We start from the raw sequence: 19,088 nt of genomic DNA on the forward strand, positions 1-19,088 counted from the left end.
TGTTCAGCAAGCTCCTGAATGACTTGGAATCATCTAGAAATGAAGAAGAGAAAAGTAAGAAGGCAATGGAGAGTTTCGCGTCAGCTTTACATGAAGTTTCCTCGGAAGCTATAGAAGTTAAGGAAGAACTTCTGTCCACTCACAACTTGAAGATCTTAAGCCTCACACTTATTCAATGCACAAATGTGCTTTTGCATTAAGTACATCAACCAAAATACTTTAGCCTAAAAATTAACAGGCCCAGACATAATAAGTTTAAAAATAGCTGGCCTGACCACAGGTCGGGCAGCATGGCTAGTAGTACAAAATATTGGGATATGACAATATATTGATATCTGATTTATGGATATGTATCGTGGATATATCATCCTATCCTATGTGGGGATATTTTATGTTGGGGCGTCTACAAATATCATGATATATCTACAAATATCCACAAATATCAACAAACTTTGTGTGGGTATTTTTTACTGTAATGTCGTGTTTTTATTAAATGTAAACGATATATCCACAAATATCATCAATACTTTCATTAAATGTGATGATAGTTTTAATATGGACAACTCTAGTGTTAAAAAATGCTAACTAATTTATTTGCACATATTTAGAATTGTTATATACCTCATGAAATCTGGTTTTAAGTTATGAATACAAGTTCAAATATAAGCTCGGGATTCATCGATGCTCTTAGAACTGGGAGAAAAAAGATTTAACGCATTTTTTTTGCAAAAATTTGAGTTTAGAACATTGGTGTTTCTCTCTGTAATGTAATTAGTCGTCCCAGTCCATACCTCAACTCGGCAAAGAGATAGGGTTACCGGACTTACCGGGTTGAAATGCACAAATTAATAGGTGTACAATAATAGATTGGTCTATGAATATTAATGTTGTTCATTCTCTAGTGGTTAGTGGGCCTGAGCTTTTCATTTTCAGAAGAAACCTAGGTTCAATCCCTCCAACAAAACTTAATTGTTATTAAAAATTCGATTTTGTTAAGTTTAATTTCCACACATTTTATGCATAATATAATTTGAGAGCCAACATTTATGTAACAAGTTGGTTGCACTAATGGTGGGCGTGTGAAGTGTGAACAAGGTTCGACTCCACAACTAAGCAAAATAATTTTATATTTAGAAAAATGTAAAATAGGTTCGGTCAATATTTCGTTGATATATTGTCAATATATTGCATAAACTCAACTGTTTGGTGATATATTGACATATATTTCATATATATCACGATATATCAACAAATATCACTGATATTTATAGTTGAATATATCGATGACTATATCAAGATATTTATATATCTGTACTTGATTTTTTTATATTTATCGTGAAATATCGTGATATTTTCTACTATGGGTATGCATAATTACAGTCTAAATTATGCATTAAAATTGTGGATATTTGTTGATATATTGTGACATGTCCACGATATTTGCAGTTCAAAATACCCACACATAGTCTGATGATATTTGGAAATATTTGTCGATAGATATCCATACATCAGGGTTCGATATATCACCCAATTCCGATATTTTATGCTATGCAACAGACAACAGAGTAATATTTCCATGTAGAAATGATCATATAAATCAGTTTACCAATTCCATGGCCCATGGGCTGATGGGCACCATATCATTTGGTTTGAATCGATCAGTACAAGTAGCTAGTCGAAAACGATAGTAAGACAACCTATTATTGATGATATGTATATCCATTGCTCAGCAGCACGGCAGATTATAAACTGCGGCAGTCTCTTCATCAATTCAAAGAACTAGCCATCCCATGCATAAGCATAACCTACCCCCTACCAACTAATTCACAAGCAAAGTGCATGTTTGTACGATTCCAGTAAGACACCAAACGCATGAGAAGTTAACAAAGAAATTAAGCCCAACTCCATGCATTTATCCACCAACCATCTCTATAATTTAGAAGCCGTGTAGAGCACTGGCATAAGACCGATTACAACCAAATGGGCGCTTCATACTTCATTTTCCTTGCACTCTTTTTACTGTTTGAATCACAACCTATAACTCCAGCCAACCAGAATGATCTACAGGCAGCACTGGATGACATGAGAACGAATTCTTATCATGGATTTGTCATCCTGCTGCAGATGCTTAACACCAATCCGACTTTACTGCAAGATGGAGATATGACCTTCTTGATGCCAAGTGATGCTGAACTATCAAATTATGTTATCAGTCCAGACTGCCTTCCCGAGTTCCTGCTTAGTCATTCTCTTCCAACAACTCTTCTACTTGATGACATTGTACATCTCCCTACTGGGACTGTCCTACCCTCTAGCTACCCAAACAGGACTATTAGCTTAACTGACCAAGGGAGAAGAGATTTCTTTGTAAATAATGCGAAAATTGTCAAACCAAATATTTGCTCAAGTTCTTCAATCAAATGCCATGGAGTCACTGGCATTATCCAGTTCGGAAATAACTCATTCTGCTCTCTTAAGGTGAAATCATTAGGTACTCGTGAAAAGTATCCATCATCACCATAGCCACTAACTCACGTTTTGTCAATGCCCAGCTGAAGAGGGTAATCTACTGTTTTCAGTTCTTTGATGGTCTTGTGGTATTGATAATAGTAAATTTTGAAAATGACCTAGTGGCTTAATCTTGCAATGCTCTTTCAGATATTTATCCTTAATACAGATGATTGACGATGTGACTGGAAACAAATGCTAGCAAACTTGATTTTCTGCGTTCAAACTTACCCATCCATATCTAAGATAAGTCCAGAAGATGGACTGAAAGGGCATATAGTCTGTTACCTATCTACAAAATCATCAATGAAGCAGCAAGAAACGAACTTTCGCAAGTACACCACTAACAGAGTAAGCTAAATAGATAAAAAGCTTGACGTATTAGATAGGATAATCACAATGATTAGAGATGGACCGAATTCCGATACTCCATGGCATATCTTTTGTACAGCTCCTAACAAATACTCCTTAATTTTTTCAATACATAAGTTTGATTCGAAAGAAACTATTACAGTTTACTGCTACCAATGATCATACTAAAGCCAACCTAAACATATCATCACCAATAAATCATGTAGACTATCAATGACACTTCTCCTGTTTGATAGACATCATATCTGTCAATAGGGAATGTCATTCTTCTTAAATCATTTCTGACCACCAGCTTCAACTGGCTCAACAACTTCTGCAACCTCAACTGCTTCTGTGCTCCGACTTCCTCCAATATGACTTACTGGTTCCTGAACTTCAACTGCAGGGGTTGCCCACTTGCCAGAAAGTGCCATGCCCATCATCTCATATATCTTCCCTCCAAGTTCTGCCGGATTCTCGGCCTGTGTGACAATAAGAGACAGTAAGAAAATAGACAACACCAAAATACAGGTACAATACCAAGTCAACTAAACATATACTGGTTTCTCTTTAAGGTATAGAGAAAGAGACAGGTGCACCCGAAATCTACAGCCTCTCATTCAAGGTCACAAGATACTGTTTTGTGGGTTTCAAGTTTGTTCTGATGCCATTTAAAATCCATTGCCAAAACCACATGTGCCAGATAGGCATTATTTAATAATTTCAACTTAAGAAAACACTCACAGTGAAGCCACTAGATATTAGGGCAGTGTTGAACAGAAGATCGATGGCTCTTAATGCCTCCTCATCGTTTGGGCTATTCCTATATGCAGCCTGAAAACCACATCAAAGTCACAAAATAAATAGAACGGTAGGACTAACAGACATCGAAAGAGGTGAAATTTGGATTATCACAAAGTTCCCCCTACATTCAAGTTTTTGATAATCTGGTGCTCTGGATTGATCTCAAACACCCGTCTACCTCGCATGAAGTCCATACTAGATGTGTCACCAAGTGATTGTGCCTTCATCAACCTGATAGAATTTACCAAAGCAAATCTTTTAAATGGCAAACAATTATAGATATACATTAAATTACAGATTGTCAAGCAAGAACACTTACCGTTCCATGTTGGCAGACCAACCAAACTTGCCAGACACAAGAACACAGGGGGAGGTGCTCAGACGGCTGGAAATTTGTACACTAGCAACTTTCTCACCCAATCGCTTCTTTATCCAATCGCAAGTCTGGCCAAACTCCTGTTTTATCTCCTTCTCTTTCTCCTCATTCTTACCACCTACCAGAACAGGTGGAACAAAAAGGATATAAGTCAAGTGTCAAGAGTGGAGAACGCATTTATCTCACGATCTACAAGGACAGAGATAAAAAAGCAGCCAACATAGTGCCAAGCAAGATGTTCAGATTATAACTGCCAATTAAGGCCCGCTTGAGGATTCAGGGTTCATTTAACTAGTCAGTTGAAACATCAAATTATCCAGCCAGGCAACTCTTAAGCAAGAGTCTTACTGAATTAGTTCAACAGATCCAGTCAGACTTCAATTACACAAAAGATGGCAGAGAAAGTGCCACCTATATATCCAAAGGTTTGTAATCTCCCGGGAAAAAGAAAAGAAAAATTAAAGGAAAGAAACATTCTTCTAAAACCAACCCAAATCCAAGTCTTCCTTGCTGATGTCAACAAAGTTCTTCTCTTGGTAAGTTTTCAGGTTTTGAATAGCAATTTCATCTATGGGATCCACCAAAAATAGAACCTACAAGCAACAGAGGAGAACGATCACCACAAAGTATCAATAAAATGTAAAAAATTTACAATGAAATCAATTATGTGAATAAGATATGTATATATACTTCGAGCTCTTTTTCACGTAGCTTCTCCAAGAAAGGTGTGTTCTTTGCGCTTGTCAAACTATCTGCTGCAATGTAATAAATATCCTTCTGCTCAGGCTTCATGTACTCCACATATTCATCTAAGCTGATCATCTCCCCTTCGCTTTGAGATGAAAAGAATCGAAGGAGTGGAGCAATGCGCTTGTGGTTTTCACGATCTTCAATACATCCCAATTTCAAATTTTTGCCAAAATTCTCAAAGAACCTCTCATAATCCTGTAGCAAAGGAGATGTACTACGTCAAAATAACTCAAATAGGAAACAAAATTAATGGGTTCGGTGGTTACAGATCAGAAGAGAAAGAGCCCCAAAAGAGAAAGTAACAGAATACACATTTCAGTGTTAAAAAAAAAAACGCGTCAAGGCTTATGCCTCGAGCCTTTTAAGATATCAGTCGCACTGATGCTTAAGCTTCAATGGGAGAGTAACCCAAGAGCCTAAAAAGTTTTTTCCCAAGTTTTTTTACTTCTCTCCTCACAACCACCCTCAATCTTGGTTCAAAGGACAAATAACCATATTCATATGAAAAAATAGTCAATTTCAAAAAATAAATAAATCATATTATTATTTATTTATTTTTGTCATTGCGGCATTCTTGAGGTTTCAAGCCTCACAGAGAAGCATGACTTAAGGCTAAAATGTTTCTAACACTGCATGTTTGAAATGAATTGAAATAATACTATATTAAGTACCTCTTTGTTTTCACTCTTTGATATGCCCAATATCATATCAAAGGCCTTCCTGACCAACCGCATCCTCATTATCCGTACCTACCATGAAAGAAAATTAGACTAGTTGAAATATTATAATGGATTATGTAAATAAGGAGAACTAAGTAAAATACTTACAATACGGCTTTCTTGAAGAATCTCACGTGAGACATTGAGTGGAAGATCATTAGAGTCAACCACACCTCTCACAAAACTCAAATACCTTGGGAACTAGTCCACAAAAAAAAAACCAAACCATTTGAAAAGAGTAAATTAGCATAATTTTCCATGATAAATAAAAAAATAAATAAATGAGGCATAAGATGCATCCCCTCCTACCAATTCTCCATCAAAGTCATCTGAAATGAACACCCTTTTGACATAGAGCCTGATGTTCTTTGTTTTTTGATTGAGAATATCCTCTTTCGCAGATGGGTTAATGGCTGCAACATAAAGGATGGACCTGAATTCTACCTCCCCCTGTCAAAAGTCAATATCAATAAGCTTAGTCATTTAGAAGTACCAACTACCCCTGTCCAGAAAACTATACATAAAATAAGCATGAAGGGGATCCATTTTCAAAGTACATAACTTCTCAATACCTCCGTAGTGAAGTGGGACGATGCCAAAGGCTCCAAATACTCATTGAAAGTCTGCTTGTAGAATTCGTTGTAATCCTCTGTTGTGACTTCCTTAGGGTTGCGAAGCTGCAAAAGCACAGAGTATGAGTCAATTCTGAAAAGCAAAAATGGCATTCTTATACACTAACCGACAAGAGCACATCAGGATAAAAGCTCACCCATAGAGGTTGTGTCTCGTTGGTGAGTTCCCAGTCCCAATACCGCTCAACAACCTTCTTTGTTTTCTTTTTCTTCTGTTTAAACAATGAAAACAGAACTATAGTCACCTCAAATAATAAGAGCTCATTAGAGGATATTGTAATTGATAAAATCGAAGACAGTGAAAAAATACATAAGGCCTACCTCCACATTTCCATCTTCACTGTCGTTTTTGGCTTCGGCAGGATCCTCATCAACCTCAACCTGTTTGAGTAATTCCAACAAGAATTAAAAGAAATAAAAATATACAGAAGCAAATTTGCATGGTTACGGTTACCCCAATTCCAAAAACATTAGCATAAAAATGGTGTATCAGGAAAGTAGCCCTACCTCTTTTGTAAATCCCTTCTCTTGCCAAGTGTATATTGGGAACGAGACAAACTGGGAATAGTTCTTCAGAAGCTTCTGAATCCTTTCTGGGTGTGCAAAATCTTTGCAATCACGCTGGAGGCAGCAATAAGAAAGAAACAAGTAGCTTAGAACGAGCTTGGGAACAGTTCAACCTAACAGTAATACGCAATTTTGCTTACTGACCTTCAGATGTAGAGTAAGACGTGTCCCTCTTGGAAGCATCTTTTCAGGGTCTGTCTCCTCTCTAAGCAAATAAGAGCTAGCGTTTGCCACTGCTTCCCAAACAAATTGTTTATCAGATTTTGGGCTCTTTGTTGTAACAACCACCTGTATTATTGGCAATATACTTGTAAGTTACTCAAATCCCCATTTCAAAAAACTGTAAGAAATCAGGCAATGAATAAGAAAGTACAAGGATGTATAATTCATGCCAGATTAAAACAGGTACCTTATCTGAAACTAGGAATGCTGAATAAAATCCCACACCAAATTGACCAATCAAATTGTTGTCTCCACCAGCATCCTTATCCTGTCAGTGAATTCATACTTGTAAGAACGTAGAACAAAACAGACTTTAAATGACTAAAATTAATAAACAATTCCACTTTAAGCAGCTGTAATTCTAGATTTCTGAGGAGTGAGGAGTATGATACCTTCAACGCCTTTGCGAATTTAGCAGTTCCACTTTGTGCAATGGTACCAAGACAGTCGACAAGTTCTTGTCTTGTCATACCAATTCCTGTGTCCCTGTACAAAAGCATAACTTTGTTAATCAGCTAGTGGCCTAGGGCAACTCATAGCATTATGCTTCAAACCAGCTGTAAAAGGATAAAAACAACACAATGAGGTTGAATAAACCTACGTTATGGTAATAGACCCATTGTCTTTGTCTGTCTGGACACGGATATCAAGATCAACTCCAGCATTCAGAAGCCCAGGCTCCGTAACACTCAGAAACCGCAGTTTGTCTAATGCATCACTTGCATTACTGTAGGCAGGGCACCCACAACCATAATTAGATCACAAACCTAATAACGTTCTACTATAAACTAATTTCTTTAATATTTCCGTACATCAACTAATAAACGACAAATGAAAATATGAATCTTCTATGCACTCTACTTTCAATTCATAATGACAGAAGTATTATCCCGGTATTAGTCTTAGAGATGTTTTTGAGACTTACAACCACAAGATGGGCTGGAATGACCCTAAGTCTAAATACCCAAAAAATTCAGAAATCAAGTCGAATAAAAAGAGGAAAATATTATCAGGGTTTTTCCTCCTTGAAAAGTAGTTTAGTACCATCTACTATAGCTTGAAGAATTCCCAAAGGACCTTCTTATTCAGGCCCAACACATTGTTGTACCCCCACATGACTTTGCCTACAGCCTAAAACACCCACTAGGTGAGGTTGTGAATTGATCCCCAAGACCTTGGGACCCAACCCCAGCAGGCCACTGGACAGTAGTGAGATACAAATTAACTAAAGATACTGAAAGAAATTTCATTATTTAGCTTTTATATTGTTTCATTACATATGTTCAGCTCACTAGGCGTCTTTGAGAAATTGCAAAAAAGACATGTGACACAATAAAGTTACACAAACAATTATTTAAAGTAACAAACAACAATAAATATTTAAAATTACACAAACAATTATTAAGTAACAAGAGAAATTGGTGCATTTAACCAGGATTCAACACAAACACAGGAAAAGACCATACCTAATCAGCTCTCGCAGAAACACCTCTTTGTTACTATACAAGCTGTGAACGATAAGGTCCATGAGTCGACTAACCTGGCATCACATTACCAAAAAAACACCGACATTGTTATTGATTGGTTAAGCCACAGCAAAGACAAAGATAAAACTAGGATCATCTGGGGAATATACCTCAGCCTGGTACTCATGCTTCTCAGCTGGTGGATCTGATGACTCAGATGCAGCTGCAGTTGATTCATAGCGGGTACCAAGAAACACACCATTCAAATTCAACTGGGTTGTTGATCCAGTGGTACTGTGTCTCCCTGTGGTCAATGCTGAATAACACCTGGTTGAAAACTGGGCCAGCTTCGAATCTTCTTGTCGATCCTGCAAAAAAAGAAATTGAAATCAGTTATTAATTATATCTATTTGTACTGGTAAAAGACAGCACCAAAATTATTCTTTTTCTATCATATAAAACTTAGCTAATTTCCCATAGTATCTACCACACAAACAGACCAAAATCCCTATCAATATAAAATGTACTTATATATAGACATAGTAACCCCAGGGCGGTTCCTTAACAGCTAAATCATGTTTTACGTAAAAAATGCATTAAACTCGTTACTTGTAACAAAGAATACATTTAAAAATTAAAACTTTAATGAAAGAGTATAGTCTCTTCAATAATTCCAACAAACTAACAAGTACTCCAACTTCAATATAAAAAAAATAAATCAACAAATATGTAAAAACAGAGAGTAAATATGACAAAAATTTGAACTTTTTTTACCGAATTAAGGAGAGGGACAGAAGATGAAATGGGAGCAGCCACGTTTCTACCATTGCGTGCGATAGCAGAGACGGAGTGCCTTGCTAACTTGTGCATCTTTTCTTGTTTTTTTTTCTGAAGATAGAAAGATGCTTGTGAGGATGAGAGTGGGAAATGGGGTTTAGGGTTTAAGGGGTTTATTAGAATGGAGAGTGGGAAGTTTCTGGACTCAGGATTTATATGAAGGTCATTTTAGTCATTTCTCAACAAGTGTGTGTGTGTGTGTGTGTGTGTGTGTGTTCCCGGGCCTTGCAAAAATTGTTTGTTTGCCTAGGCCCTAGGGGTAAAGATTTATTAGTCGGGAAAGGGGAAATGAAAAACATTGAAGCAGACTCATCATTAAAGCCAAGTGTAAAACCGATTCCCTAGACTAGAAGAAAAATGTTTCCAGGTGTCACCAGAGAAATTTCACAAGTCACAGTACCAAAGTGTCAAAAGTAAATTCGATTTTGTTAAGATCGGTTGTAGAGATCTCGAGTCCTTTTGTTAATCCAAATAGTTGACTTAGAGAATTTGGTAACGAATAAGCTCCTGCACCTTAAAAAACAACTATCCTTCTCATAGATTCTACAATTTACATTCAGAATAGCAAATAAAACCTCATGTGACAACAACAGTATGGGTAATTATCGAAAAACAAAGAGACACAACAACAGTGCCGAGAAAATGAACAAGGACTATACAGTTTTATCGCCTTTATGAAAGTGTGCATCTCCTTGACAAAGCAGGAGTGGAGGCCATCTTGGTATGTTGCCATCTGATGATCCCCCTTAAGTGTACATCTTCCTCTGCTGCAGTGACAATCTGTTGGATTAGCACATTATGCAAAAAGATAAACATCAGGCATTGCAAAATCTTCTCCACGAGATATTTCTTTATCATAGGGACATGCCCCTAGGACCTTTACATTCTTATCTTACAAACAATTTTGTATTAAATAATAATTTCTTGCAAAAAAACATCGGAGAACAATTGTGGGGGTGGAGAGCCCTATCTACGACCAAAAGTGTGTCAACTACACCAATTAAAGCATTTCGCAACCTAAGAGAATCAGCTTATTCATTGAGCATCACAGGATTCTGGAGAGACATCTTGATGATGGGGAAGTACAAAATCAGGTACCTCCTCTATATCCTCTGAAGGCTGATGGAAAACCAAGCAAGAAGATAACCAAGAAAGAGTGAGAAGAAAATGATCCGGCAGACAAAGAGAACAATGAAGATCAAAGGATGTGCTTGAATCCTTGCTACTTTGCAAAGTTTTCCTGGTTAGAGTTTGGGCTAGAACAGGCTGATTCAAGGACTTGGTAGGTGGTAGTTCCACCACCAGAATCCCTCCCAAAGAATATTCAGAATCCAGTCAAGATTTGCTACCATTTTCCAAATGCAAATCTTATTGGTATCTGCATCTTCTTTGCTAGGGATTTTGGTGGTGGAAGGGTGGAACCACCTACCAAGTCCTCCACCACCCTGTGCTAGTTCTAAATCTATCCAGGAAGATTTTCCAAATTAGCAAGATATCAAGAACAAGCTTGTTAATGATAATTACCTTCCATAGTTGCAATAAATGCCACCATAAGAAATTGATGATCATGACAACACAAAAAAGCTTGCCTGCCCAAGGACCACATGCAAGGTACCTGTAAAATATCTATGGTTTTAATCATCTTTGATTGCAGAGTTCTTATTGAAAACCATGATACCATAATATAAAGTAGACATAAGTATCGGCTTAACATTCCAATGGCCGATATGTACTTCATTCATATATATTTAAGGGTGTCAATGGGTACCCGTTTAACCAGAACCGGAATAGTAGAAAAAATCATAGTTCCGGTTCCTATTTTTAGGAACTGTTTAAAAATGGGTACTAAAAAAACCAAACCATATAGAACCAGAACCAAATAGTTATTAACCGGTGGGTACCCGGGACCGAAACCAGAACCGTAGAAATTATATAATTTTAACAAAATTATTAGAGCATTATGGTTTACAATATGCTATAAAAATGTAAATCAAAAGCCAAAACTGATTTACATTATGGTTTATCAAGTATTTCAAACTTTCAGTAACCATATAGTTCTAAGTCCTACCAAAATAGATGAGTCTTGCTCCAAATCAAAGTTGCTAGACATTTAATTCCATAAACTTGTGTGGTGCTCCTTCACCCACGTGACCAAGAAGGGGTGTTTCTATAGATATTTTCAACTACTCTTTGCCTCTTTAGTACTACCGAAAAAAGAAAAGAAAGAGATAGAACACTACTCAACTACTCACATAGTCTCACTCCATTACTACACGTACTCCTTCCGTCCTTTGTCCATCCTTGATCTGTAGCCATTTTATGTGAAGTAAGATTCTAACAATGTTATTAATTACAAAAAGCTCTTTCTTCCTTGATCATTTATTTCAAATTACAAAGAATCTTTCTTCTTCCTTGATCATTAAAGAAAGGACGACAGTTCGATAACGGTGAGTAATATTATTTTCTTTTTCTTAGTATTTTAACTCGTATACACTCCATACACTTGTTTTTTGTATTCCTTTCTATATCATTTTTCACTTTTAAATTTTGATGGAAGCAAAGATCCATCTTTTCAAAATAATTTATTTAAATCACTTCACTTAAGAGAAATCAATTGTTTTTTTTTTCTATATGTAGATATTTCTAGTGCTCAAAGTTTCAAAATGGCACAAGGAAATGATGAAGAGGTTGTTATTGCTATTTCTGAAGAAGATAAGGGCATCTCTAAGAAGCAACGAACTGGAACAAAAACTTCTAATGTTTGGGATCATTTTGACTAGATTGAAATAGGTGGGATAACTAAAGCTAAATGTAAATACTGTAATAGGAAACTTGCTGGTGGTAGTTCTAATGGGACTAGTACTCTGCATAAACATATTAACAAGGCATGTAAGGTTTTCAAGAAGAAGCAAAGGTTGATTAACCAAGCACATCTGAAGGTTGAAGAAAAGAATGGTCAAGGTTCTGTGGGTTTCCAGAATTTTAATTTTAATCCAGAAATTACGCGTGATGCAAATTACTGAGATGATAATTCTACATGAGTATCCTTTCTCAATGGTACAACATGTTGGGTTTAATAGGGTGTTACGTACGATGCAGCCAACATTTAAGACAGTATCGCGCAATATTGTGAGAGCTGATTGTTTGAAGATATATGAAAATGAAAAACTGGTTTTATATGGGAACATCGACAAACTCAAATGTCGTGTGAGCTTAACTACAGACCTATGGAGTTCTAACCTAAATGTTGGTTACATGGCAATCACGGTTCATTACATTGATGATATATGGAAGTTGCATATGAGAATCATATGTTTATGTACTGTCAAAGGTCGACACACGGGAGAGAACATTGCAAATCAGGTAATGGAGAAGTTGTATGCCCGGAATTTTGATAGGAAGCTGACAGCCATCACGTTAGATAATGCTTCTTCAAACGACGTTATGGTTCGTGAGCTTTCTAAAAAGCTCAAGTTAAAGGGATCTATTCTTCTTGATGGGAAGTTGTTTCAAGTTCGTTGTTGAACACACATTCTGAATTTGATTGTGCAAGATGGACTTAAAGCCATTGAATAAGAGATTGAGAAGATACGTGGTGCTGCAAATTTCTTCCAATGTTTGCCACTTTGACAATCGAGATTTGAAGCCGTTTGTATGCAAGTTAGAATCACCCCCAGAAAGTTGGTTAAAGATGTTGTCACAAGGTGGAACTCCACATGTGACATGATTAAGGTTACATTGGAGTTAAAAGACGCTATAAATCGTTTTGCTACAGTTGATCCTGACTTTACTTATGGTCCTACTGAGACCGAGTGGAGCAATGCAAGAATTGTAGGTAATTGTTTCAGCATTTTTAATAAAGCTACAAAAATCTTGTTTGGGACTAGGTATGTGATTGTCTCTCGGTACTTCGGTCTATCTTGTGGTATTTATGTTCATCTTCTGGAATGGTGTGCGAGTCCGAATTGTTTCATTGTATCTATGGCAACAAAAGTGATGGAGAAGTTTTTGAAGTATTGGAAAATCACTAACTTGATTTTGCCATTGCCTCAATATTAGACCCTCGGCAGAAAATGAAAACAATCAAGTTCTACTTTCCTAAAGTGTACAATGCAAAGTCAGAGACCGAGGTAACAAGGATTCAAACTGAATTGTCAAACCTTTATAACAGTTATGATGTGCCAAGTGAGGTTTGTCCATGGGATGTTGGTATTAATAGTAAACATTGGTGGAAATGTGTCAATGGACCGTTGTGAAGACACTAGTGCTGCTTCAAATCTTAGGAGTTTTGAATCATTTCTTGAAGAGACATCGGATAATGTACAATCTAAGAATGACTTGAGTCTTACTTGGAAGAAGCTACCCATCCTCTCAAAAGGGAAAAAGGTTGGATGATGAAACATTTGATTGGAAATATAATGCACCAAAATTCCCTATCTTGGCAAAAGTTGCTCGTGATATCTTGGCGATTCCTGCATCTAGTGTCGCTTCCGAGTCGGCCTTTAGCACTGGTGGTAGAGTAATAGGTAGATATCGATCTACGATGCTCCCAGAAACGGTTGAGGCGCTAGTGTCCGCACAAGATTGGATTAGAAAGAGAATAGAAGGTGAGTCAATAGACTTAGTTTTGATTGATTCTATTTTATATACTTCAATTGAAGCTCAATACTACCAATAATTTCAATATTTTTGTGTGTGTATTATGTTTAGATGAAGGAGTTGTTGCCAAAGGCAAAGTTGCACTTGAAACCGTGGCGAATGCAGTTGACGAGGTTAATGTGAATGAGGATTGGAGTCTAATTGAAGATTTTATTATGGAAGAAAGTGAAACAGTGGATAAGTGGAAGCATGAGATAATTTTTTTTTGAAAGGTGAAGATTTTATTTAACTATATGGGTCATGTTTGAATTGAAAGTGAAACAACGGGCTGTAAGTGATTAGTGTTTTTTTTTGGTAGTTCCTTATTTACTAAGCTATCAATTTATTTGTTGTGCAGCCTAAACGATTGTTATACTCTGATGAGGGCCAAATATGAATTGTCATTTATGGTGCTTTTTTACTATTATGTTGGGGATTAAGAGGGAACAAAGTAGCATATGTCATATGATGCAGGCATGGCAAAGACAATGAGAGTTATATATTCTTGAATTTTGTTCAAATTGGAAGTGAATCAGTACATGGATGACACTATACCTTGATCATGAAAAAAAAATACATGGATATACATATGTTTTGGTCTTTTGTTAAATATTTTATATTTCCCTGTATCAAAAACTATGACTTACGGTACTGGAAATGATAAGTAGCTTTATCTAAATGGTTTTATTTTTCGTCAGTCAGTTCTGCTGTTTTATTATCAACATAGTCTGATAAGCTATTGTTATAGATATTGACGGTCGAAGTTTATAAGAACTGAAAAGAAGAACCGGAACCAGTGGGTACCCGTGGTTATGGGTACGGTTCCACTAATTTAAGAACCGTGAAGAACCGGAACCGTAAAAATAAATGGTTCTTGGTTCTTATGCCACTAGGAACCGGACCGTTGACACCCCTATATATACTGACCAAAGACGTACAATTGGTGTGACTAACTTTGCAACGGCTGAACAGTCCAAATCATAACAATCATATAAACCCAAGTTCCTAACTATCCAAATAGTGTCTTGGCATTTCTATTGTCCATAGTCCAACCATCTATATAAGGTGAGAATGAATGTTAATTGTCACGAAAGGTAACCCTACCAAATCAACCACAGTTTTTAAGAGAAATGGTTAAATTATATACATATAGAGTATGAAACATCTGAAATGGTTAAATTGTAAACATAAAGCAATGATCTACTTAAAAGGGTAAAGGGAAACCCAAAAAAAAAGGAATACCGTGGCAGACGTTGTAGAAGATTCTCATTAGAGCATCTCAAGGCACGATCATATACAACCTCCGTCCTTCTGGCCACGTCATGCCAACTGTATAGACTTTTCATCTGGCAGTAAAAAAAGAAATATAGCAAATCTATACCAGAACACTTAATGATTGAAATATAAGTTGCCAATATTAAATGTGAACTCACACGAAGGTGCATCTCTTGTGGTTGAATATTTGGAAGTATGTGTATGGCCTTCCTGATTGCTTTTACCATATCACTGGGCACTGGTTCTGCAAGTACAATCATATCATCTGGTAGAACCTAACGGATTCCACCATTGGGGAAAAAAGGATTCAGAAAGCTGATATTCCCTTTAAGAATGATGCAGTCCATTCAACAGCATATAGTGATTAGTTTGCAGCAAAAAATGTCCAAACTGACCAAGCATATGACGCCTCATGATAACAAAATATAAGAATAACTCTATATGCATACCTCTGGGACACCTCCTACTCGTGTACTGACAGTAAGCAATCCGCAACTAGCAGCCTCCAGTATGGCGATACAAAAAGCTTCTGTCAGAGAACTGCAAATGATATAGGACCAATCAATATCTCAACAATTACATATAGGACAAATCAATATCTCAACAAGTAGGTACTAGTAAAAGTCTTTCGAGAGTGTAGACTAAAGTTAAAATACATATTGCAAGAAAATCTTCATTTGTACATGAATGTAAGCGTCAAGATTTAGATGTACGTATGTGAAGAAGAGAAGAACAGAGACAACTTCTGGGCACATACCCACAGAAGTGCCGACTTTGTTATCAGTCGGAGAAGAAAGGGAACTTCTGCACCCAAAAATCAAAGAGGAAATTCCAACATGAATCAAAAGAGTTAGTTGGTACCTGTTTAAGAATATATGCCCAGTTATTAGTACAGACCGTACTTGAGAATGTGGGACTACCCCCAACATTTCAACTCGGTCCTGGAGAGAGTGTTTTTCCCTCATCTCTTCCAGTCGCACTCTTTTTGGCCCATCTCCACCGACAATGAAACGAACCTGAACGGATAAGTTCACAGGTGTTAAAGTCAAAATTGTTGGAGATACAAAATAGGCCAGCACCCTTCCTCTTTGTTTAGTTCATATGTGCTCTAGCATAGATTCTCTCTTTCTAAAAAATGTATATAGGGACAATAAAATTCAAAGTGCACCTAACATAGCTAAAACAATACTAGAAGTAGGCCAAGTAACAAACATGACTAGGAAAGCTAGCTGGTTACTGCAGTAAATAGTTCAATTACCATTTGCATTTGGTTTTAAATGGACACTCAAAATTTGCAAGTGTAATGATTGTTATCTTAGTTAAAGGACTGGCATATTTTGGCTGTTCCTCAGTTCAAGTGATGCTGTACTAAGTGTGGTTGAGATGAGTTCCACGAAGAAGGTAAAGAAGTTTCACCTCACCATCCACTACTGAAGTGCTGACCTTTAAGACCAATATAGAAAACTGATTTTAATGGTACTTTGAGACAGGTGGAACATAATAATGCGTTGTGTTTCTTCCGCAAGCACTTATCTGGTATTGTGGCATGTAGTGAATAAGTTCTTTTAAACTTGTGCCCCAGTTAAATGATTGTGACTTGCCACTCTATTCAGCAAGCATTGCACAAGCCAAATCCTAAGCTGAATTTGGAAATTCAGGATATGATTTGGAGAGAAACAAGGAGCACTTGGGGAGTATTTCCTTCCCAAATACTTCTCAGGGTCAGCGAGGTTTGGAGATTTTCTTTCTCATAAACAATCCTACGAATTCTGCTTAACGCCAGCAAGACTGAAAATAAAAGGCATCCAAAACACGTGAATTACTTAACTTTGGGTACAAGCGGCATACTTCAGGAATGACCTCTACCAGCAAGTCGGCACCCTTCCGGTAGACCAATCTACTTATCACAACTATAATGATTTCATTACAGCTGAGTCTCTCTGGGGCAGGCTTAAACACAGCTGTATCCACAGCATTTGGTATTACAAAGACCTTTTCTGGGGGCAACCCTGATCGCAAGACAGTGTTTTCCTTGCTTGTATGAGAAACACATATGGTTTGATTAATATCTGCCAAAGTAAATTGCAGCACCTTATTCATGTGGACACTTCCGACATCAGCAAAACCATAGAGTGAATGATCAGTAAAGACAACTTTGTACCCCATAGTACGAGCATGCATTAGAGCTTCATGACAGAGAGTAGAGAAAGCTTGATGTCCATGCACCAAGGATATTTTTTCTCTAATAAGAATTGTTCTTATAATCGGAAGTGTCCCACAAAAGGTGGGCAATGTATTCTGCATAAGAAATGGTTTCCAAGGTATATAGTACACTTTCAAACCAGCTGTCATATATCGTACGCCAGAACGATTTCCATAAGCATGAGTCATCACCACTACCTGAGCATTTTAAACGAAACCAGATTAATAATATATATAAAAAAAAAAAAAATAAATACCCAAATATATGTCATTACTCAGAGAGGGATACTGTGTGTGTCTCATGGCACTTTCAAAGTTCATGCTCTCGCTTTTAACTCTACGCTTTGGTTACTTAGTTAAATGGATATAAGTCTAACCTTGTGACCAAGTTTGAGCAAGCATTGTGACAAATAATAGATATGATTCTCGACGCCACCAAAGTTGGGGTAGAAAAAATCAGATACCATCAATATTCTGTGCTTCTTTTTGCTCTCGTCCATTTCAACAATGTTTCTTTATACCAAATGTTTCTATAAATTACCTGATTATTACCTGAATTAGTTTTGAAAAGAGTGTATGAGGATTATGTGGTGGGTAGTCTCAAATTCAATTGGCCTGAAACTAAAAAGCTAGGAACCGGTAGAATTGGTTTACAGTTGATATAGTATGGATAGTGCGTGAAATGGAACCAAAAATAATACATGGAGAAGAAGGTGTTTGGTTCGACCTTAAAATACCCGGCCCAACTTGGCCCAATTATTTTGGGGTCTGTTGTTGGGCACAACCCACCAAATTCGTCTCCTACCCTTCGTCTACTTCAGTTTCTGCTGTTCTACGTCAAACCATGATCGTTTTCAGTTAACATTTTAACATCGACACTGACCAAATCATCCCTGCGTAATAACGAATATCAAAAACTTGGATCATATGCCTTAATTGGGACATACCAAACTCGCTTCGGTGAAGACAAAACTGGAGATGTTGTAACTGTAAAGGAATATAAGTTGAAACCTATTGATGATGCTGGACCTGTTATTGATGCTGGTGGGATTTTCTCTTATGCTAGGAAGACTGGGATGATTCCATCAGCTGCATCTTCTTAAGGTTTAATTTCAATGGTTGTTTAGTGCAATCAGAGTATGTCTAGTTGTTTTGGTGTTTCTTTGTTGCCGTTGGTTTTTTTAACTTTCCATAGACTCCAACTGTTCTCTGTAATACTGAGGTGCTGTTTAATTTGCATCATCAGCTAATCTTTTGTTTGAATTGTGATGTAGTTCCTGGGTTTGAACCTGCATATTATGTCTGAAAACCGGCTTCTATTTGTTTTTCATATATATGATTTGCTATCACCATCACCATATATAAGCATTCGCCAGTTCTATCATTCTATTAGAAACCCTTAAAATGTTGAGTTGCAATTTTAAGCTGGACATGGTTCTTCTGAAACAGGCCTTCATTTATTTAATTATCTGCATAGTTTGCTTGAAACAAAAGAGAAGGAAGGTGATTTGAAATGTTATTTGTGGAGGGGGTGGACAACAGGTTAACTTGATATGGGGGGGGGTTCCGGCCAACACAAAATGGAAAGTGTCCATAGCGAGTACCTTAATTAAGCATCAATTTTCCATACTAAGCGATGGAAAACCTTGATTTAGTATATTTTGCTACTTATATAGTAGTAAGTGTCAAAAGTGAAGTTAGAAAACCTGAAAACCTGAGTTTATAAGTAACAAGCACCATC

General features: G+C 36.9%; 3 protein-coding genes across 4 annotated transcripts; 1 reads left to right on the forward strand and 2 right to left on the reverse strand.

Annotated features, from left to right (window-relative positions):
• Positions 1 to 1,980: 1,980 nt before the first annotated feature.
• Positions 1,981 to 2,523, forward strand: LOC147523844 (fasciclin-like arabinogalactan protein 21). The gene has a single exon (XM_086572630.1). It carries the CDS (start codon positions 1,981 to 1,983, stop codon positions 2,521 to 2,523), a length of 543 nt encoding a protein of 180 aa, XP_086428756.1.
• A 342-nt stretch (positions 2,524 to 2,865) lies between these two features.
• HSP89.1 (HEAT SHOCK PROTEIN 89.1) lies at positions 2,866 to 9,400 on the reverse strand. Its single transcript, XM_086600129.1, has 20 exons — positions 9,170 to 9,400; positions 8,566 to 8,763; positions 8,396 to 8,469; positions 7,531 to 7,656; positions 7,322 to 7,415; positions 7,117 to 7,197; positions 6,852 to 6,995; positions 6,648 to 6,761; positions 6,462 to 6,521; positions 6,278 to 6,352; positions 6,081 to 6,185; positions 5,818 to 5,958; positions 5,617 to 5,709; positions 5,461 to 5,538; positions 4,730 to 4,984; positions 4,530 to 4,632; positions 3,983 to 4,157; positions 3,789 to 3,894; positions 3,604 to 3,693; positions 2,866 to 3,341 (listed from the first exon to the last, which is right to left on the reverse strand). Exons 1-20 carry the CDS (start codon positions 9,263 to 9,265, stop codon positions 3,156 to 3,158), a joined length of 2,394 nt encoding a protein of 797 aa, XP_086456255.1. The 5' UTR covers positions 9,266 to 9,400; the 3' UTR covers positions 2,866 to 3,155.
• A 340-nt stretch (positions 9,401 to 9,740) lies between these two features.
• On the reverse strand, positions 9,741 to 18,026 carry SETH2 (UDP-Glycosyltransferase superfamily protein). Of its 2 annotated transcripts, none has more exons than XM_086600159.1 (8): positions 17,725 to 18,026; positions 16,973 to 17,545; positions 16,007 to 16,161; positions 15,595 to 15,685; positions 15,304 to 15,420; positions 15,113 to 15,216; positions 10,757 to 10,847; positions 9,741 to 10,012 (listed from the first exon to the last, which is right to left on the reverse strand). In XM_086600159.1, exons 1-8 carry the CDS (start codon positions 17,845 to 17,847, stop codon positions 9,905 to 9,907), a joined length of 1,362 nt encoding a protein of 453 aa, XP_086456285.1. In that variant the 5' UTR covers positions 17,848 to 18,026; the 3' UTR covers positions 9,741 to 9,904. The 2 variants fall into 2 exon arrangements, with proteins under 2 accessions (XP_086456285.1, XP_086456290.1); XM_086600164.1 differs by having other exon boundaries at positions 9,741 to 10,351.
• Between the last annotated feature and the right edge of the window lie 1,062 nt (positions 18,027 to 19,088).

This window comes from Coptis chinensis, chromosome 1, assembly GCF_015680905.1.
Source record: "Coptis chinensis isolate HL-2020 chromosome 1, ASM1568090v1, whole genome shotgun sequence".
NCBI lineage: Eukaryota > Viridiplantae > Streptophyta > Magnoliopsida > Ranunculales > Ranunculaceae > Coptis > Coptis chinensis.

Coding starts and splice junctions, on each gene's coding strand:
- LOC147523844 (XM_086572630.1), top strand. CDS start 1,981: ATGGGCGCTTCATACTTCATTTTCCTTGCACTCTTTTTACTGTTTGAA.
- HSP89.1 (XM_086600129.1), bottom strand. CDS start 9,265: ATGCACAAGTTAGCAAGGCACTCCGTCTCTGCTATCGCACGCAATGGT. Junction 8,470..8,565: donor AGCATGAGTACCAGGCTGAG/GTATATTCCCCA, acceptor ATGTGATGCCAG/GTTAGTCGACTCATGGACCT. Junction 5,539..5,616: donor TTCTTCAAGAAAGCCGTATT/GTAAGTATTTTA, acceptor CTTTCATGGTAG/GTACGGATAATGAGGATGCG.
- SETH2 (XM_086600159.1), bottom strand. CDS start 17,847: ATGGACGAGAGCAAAAAGAAGCACAGAATATTGATGGTATCTGATTTT. Junction 15,421..15,594: donor GAGTAGGAGGTGTCCCAGAG/GTATGCATATAG, acceptor GGAATCCGTTAG/GTTCTACCAGATGATATGAT. Junction 10,013..10,756: donor ATTTATTGCAACTATGGAAG/GTAATTATCATT, acceptor CTAATCCAACAG/ATTGTCACTGCAGCAGAGGA.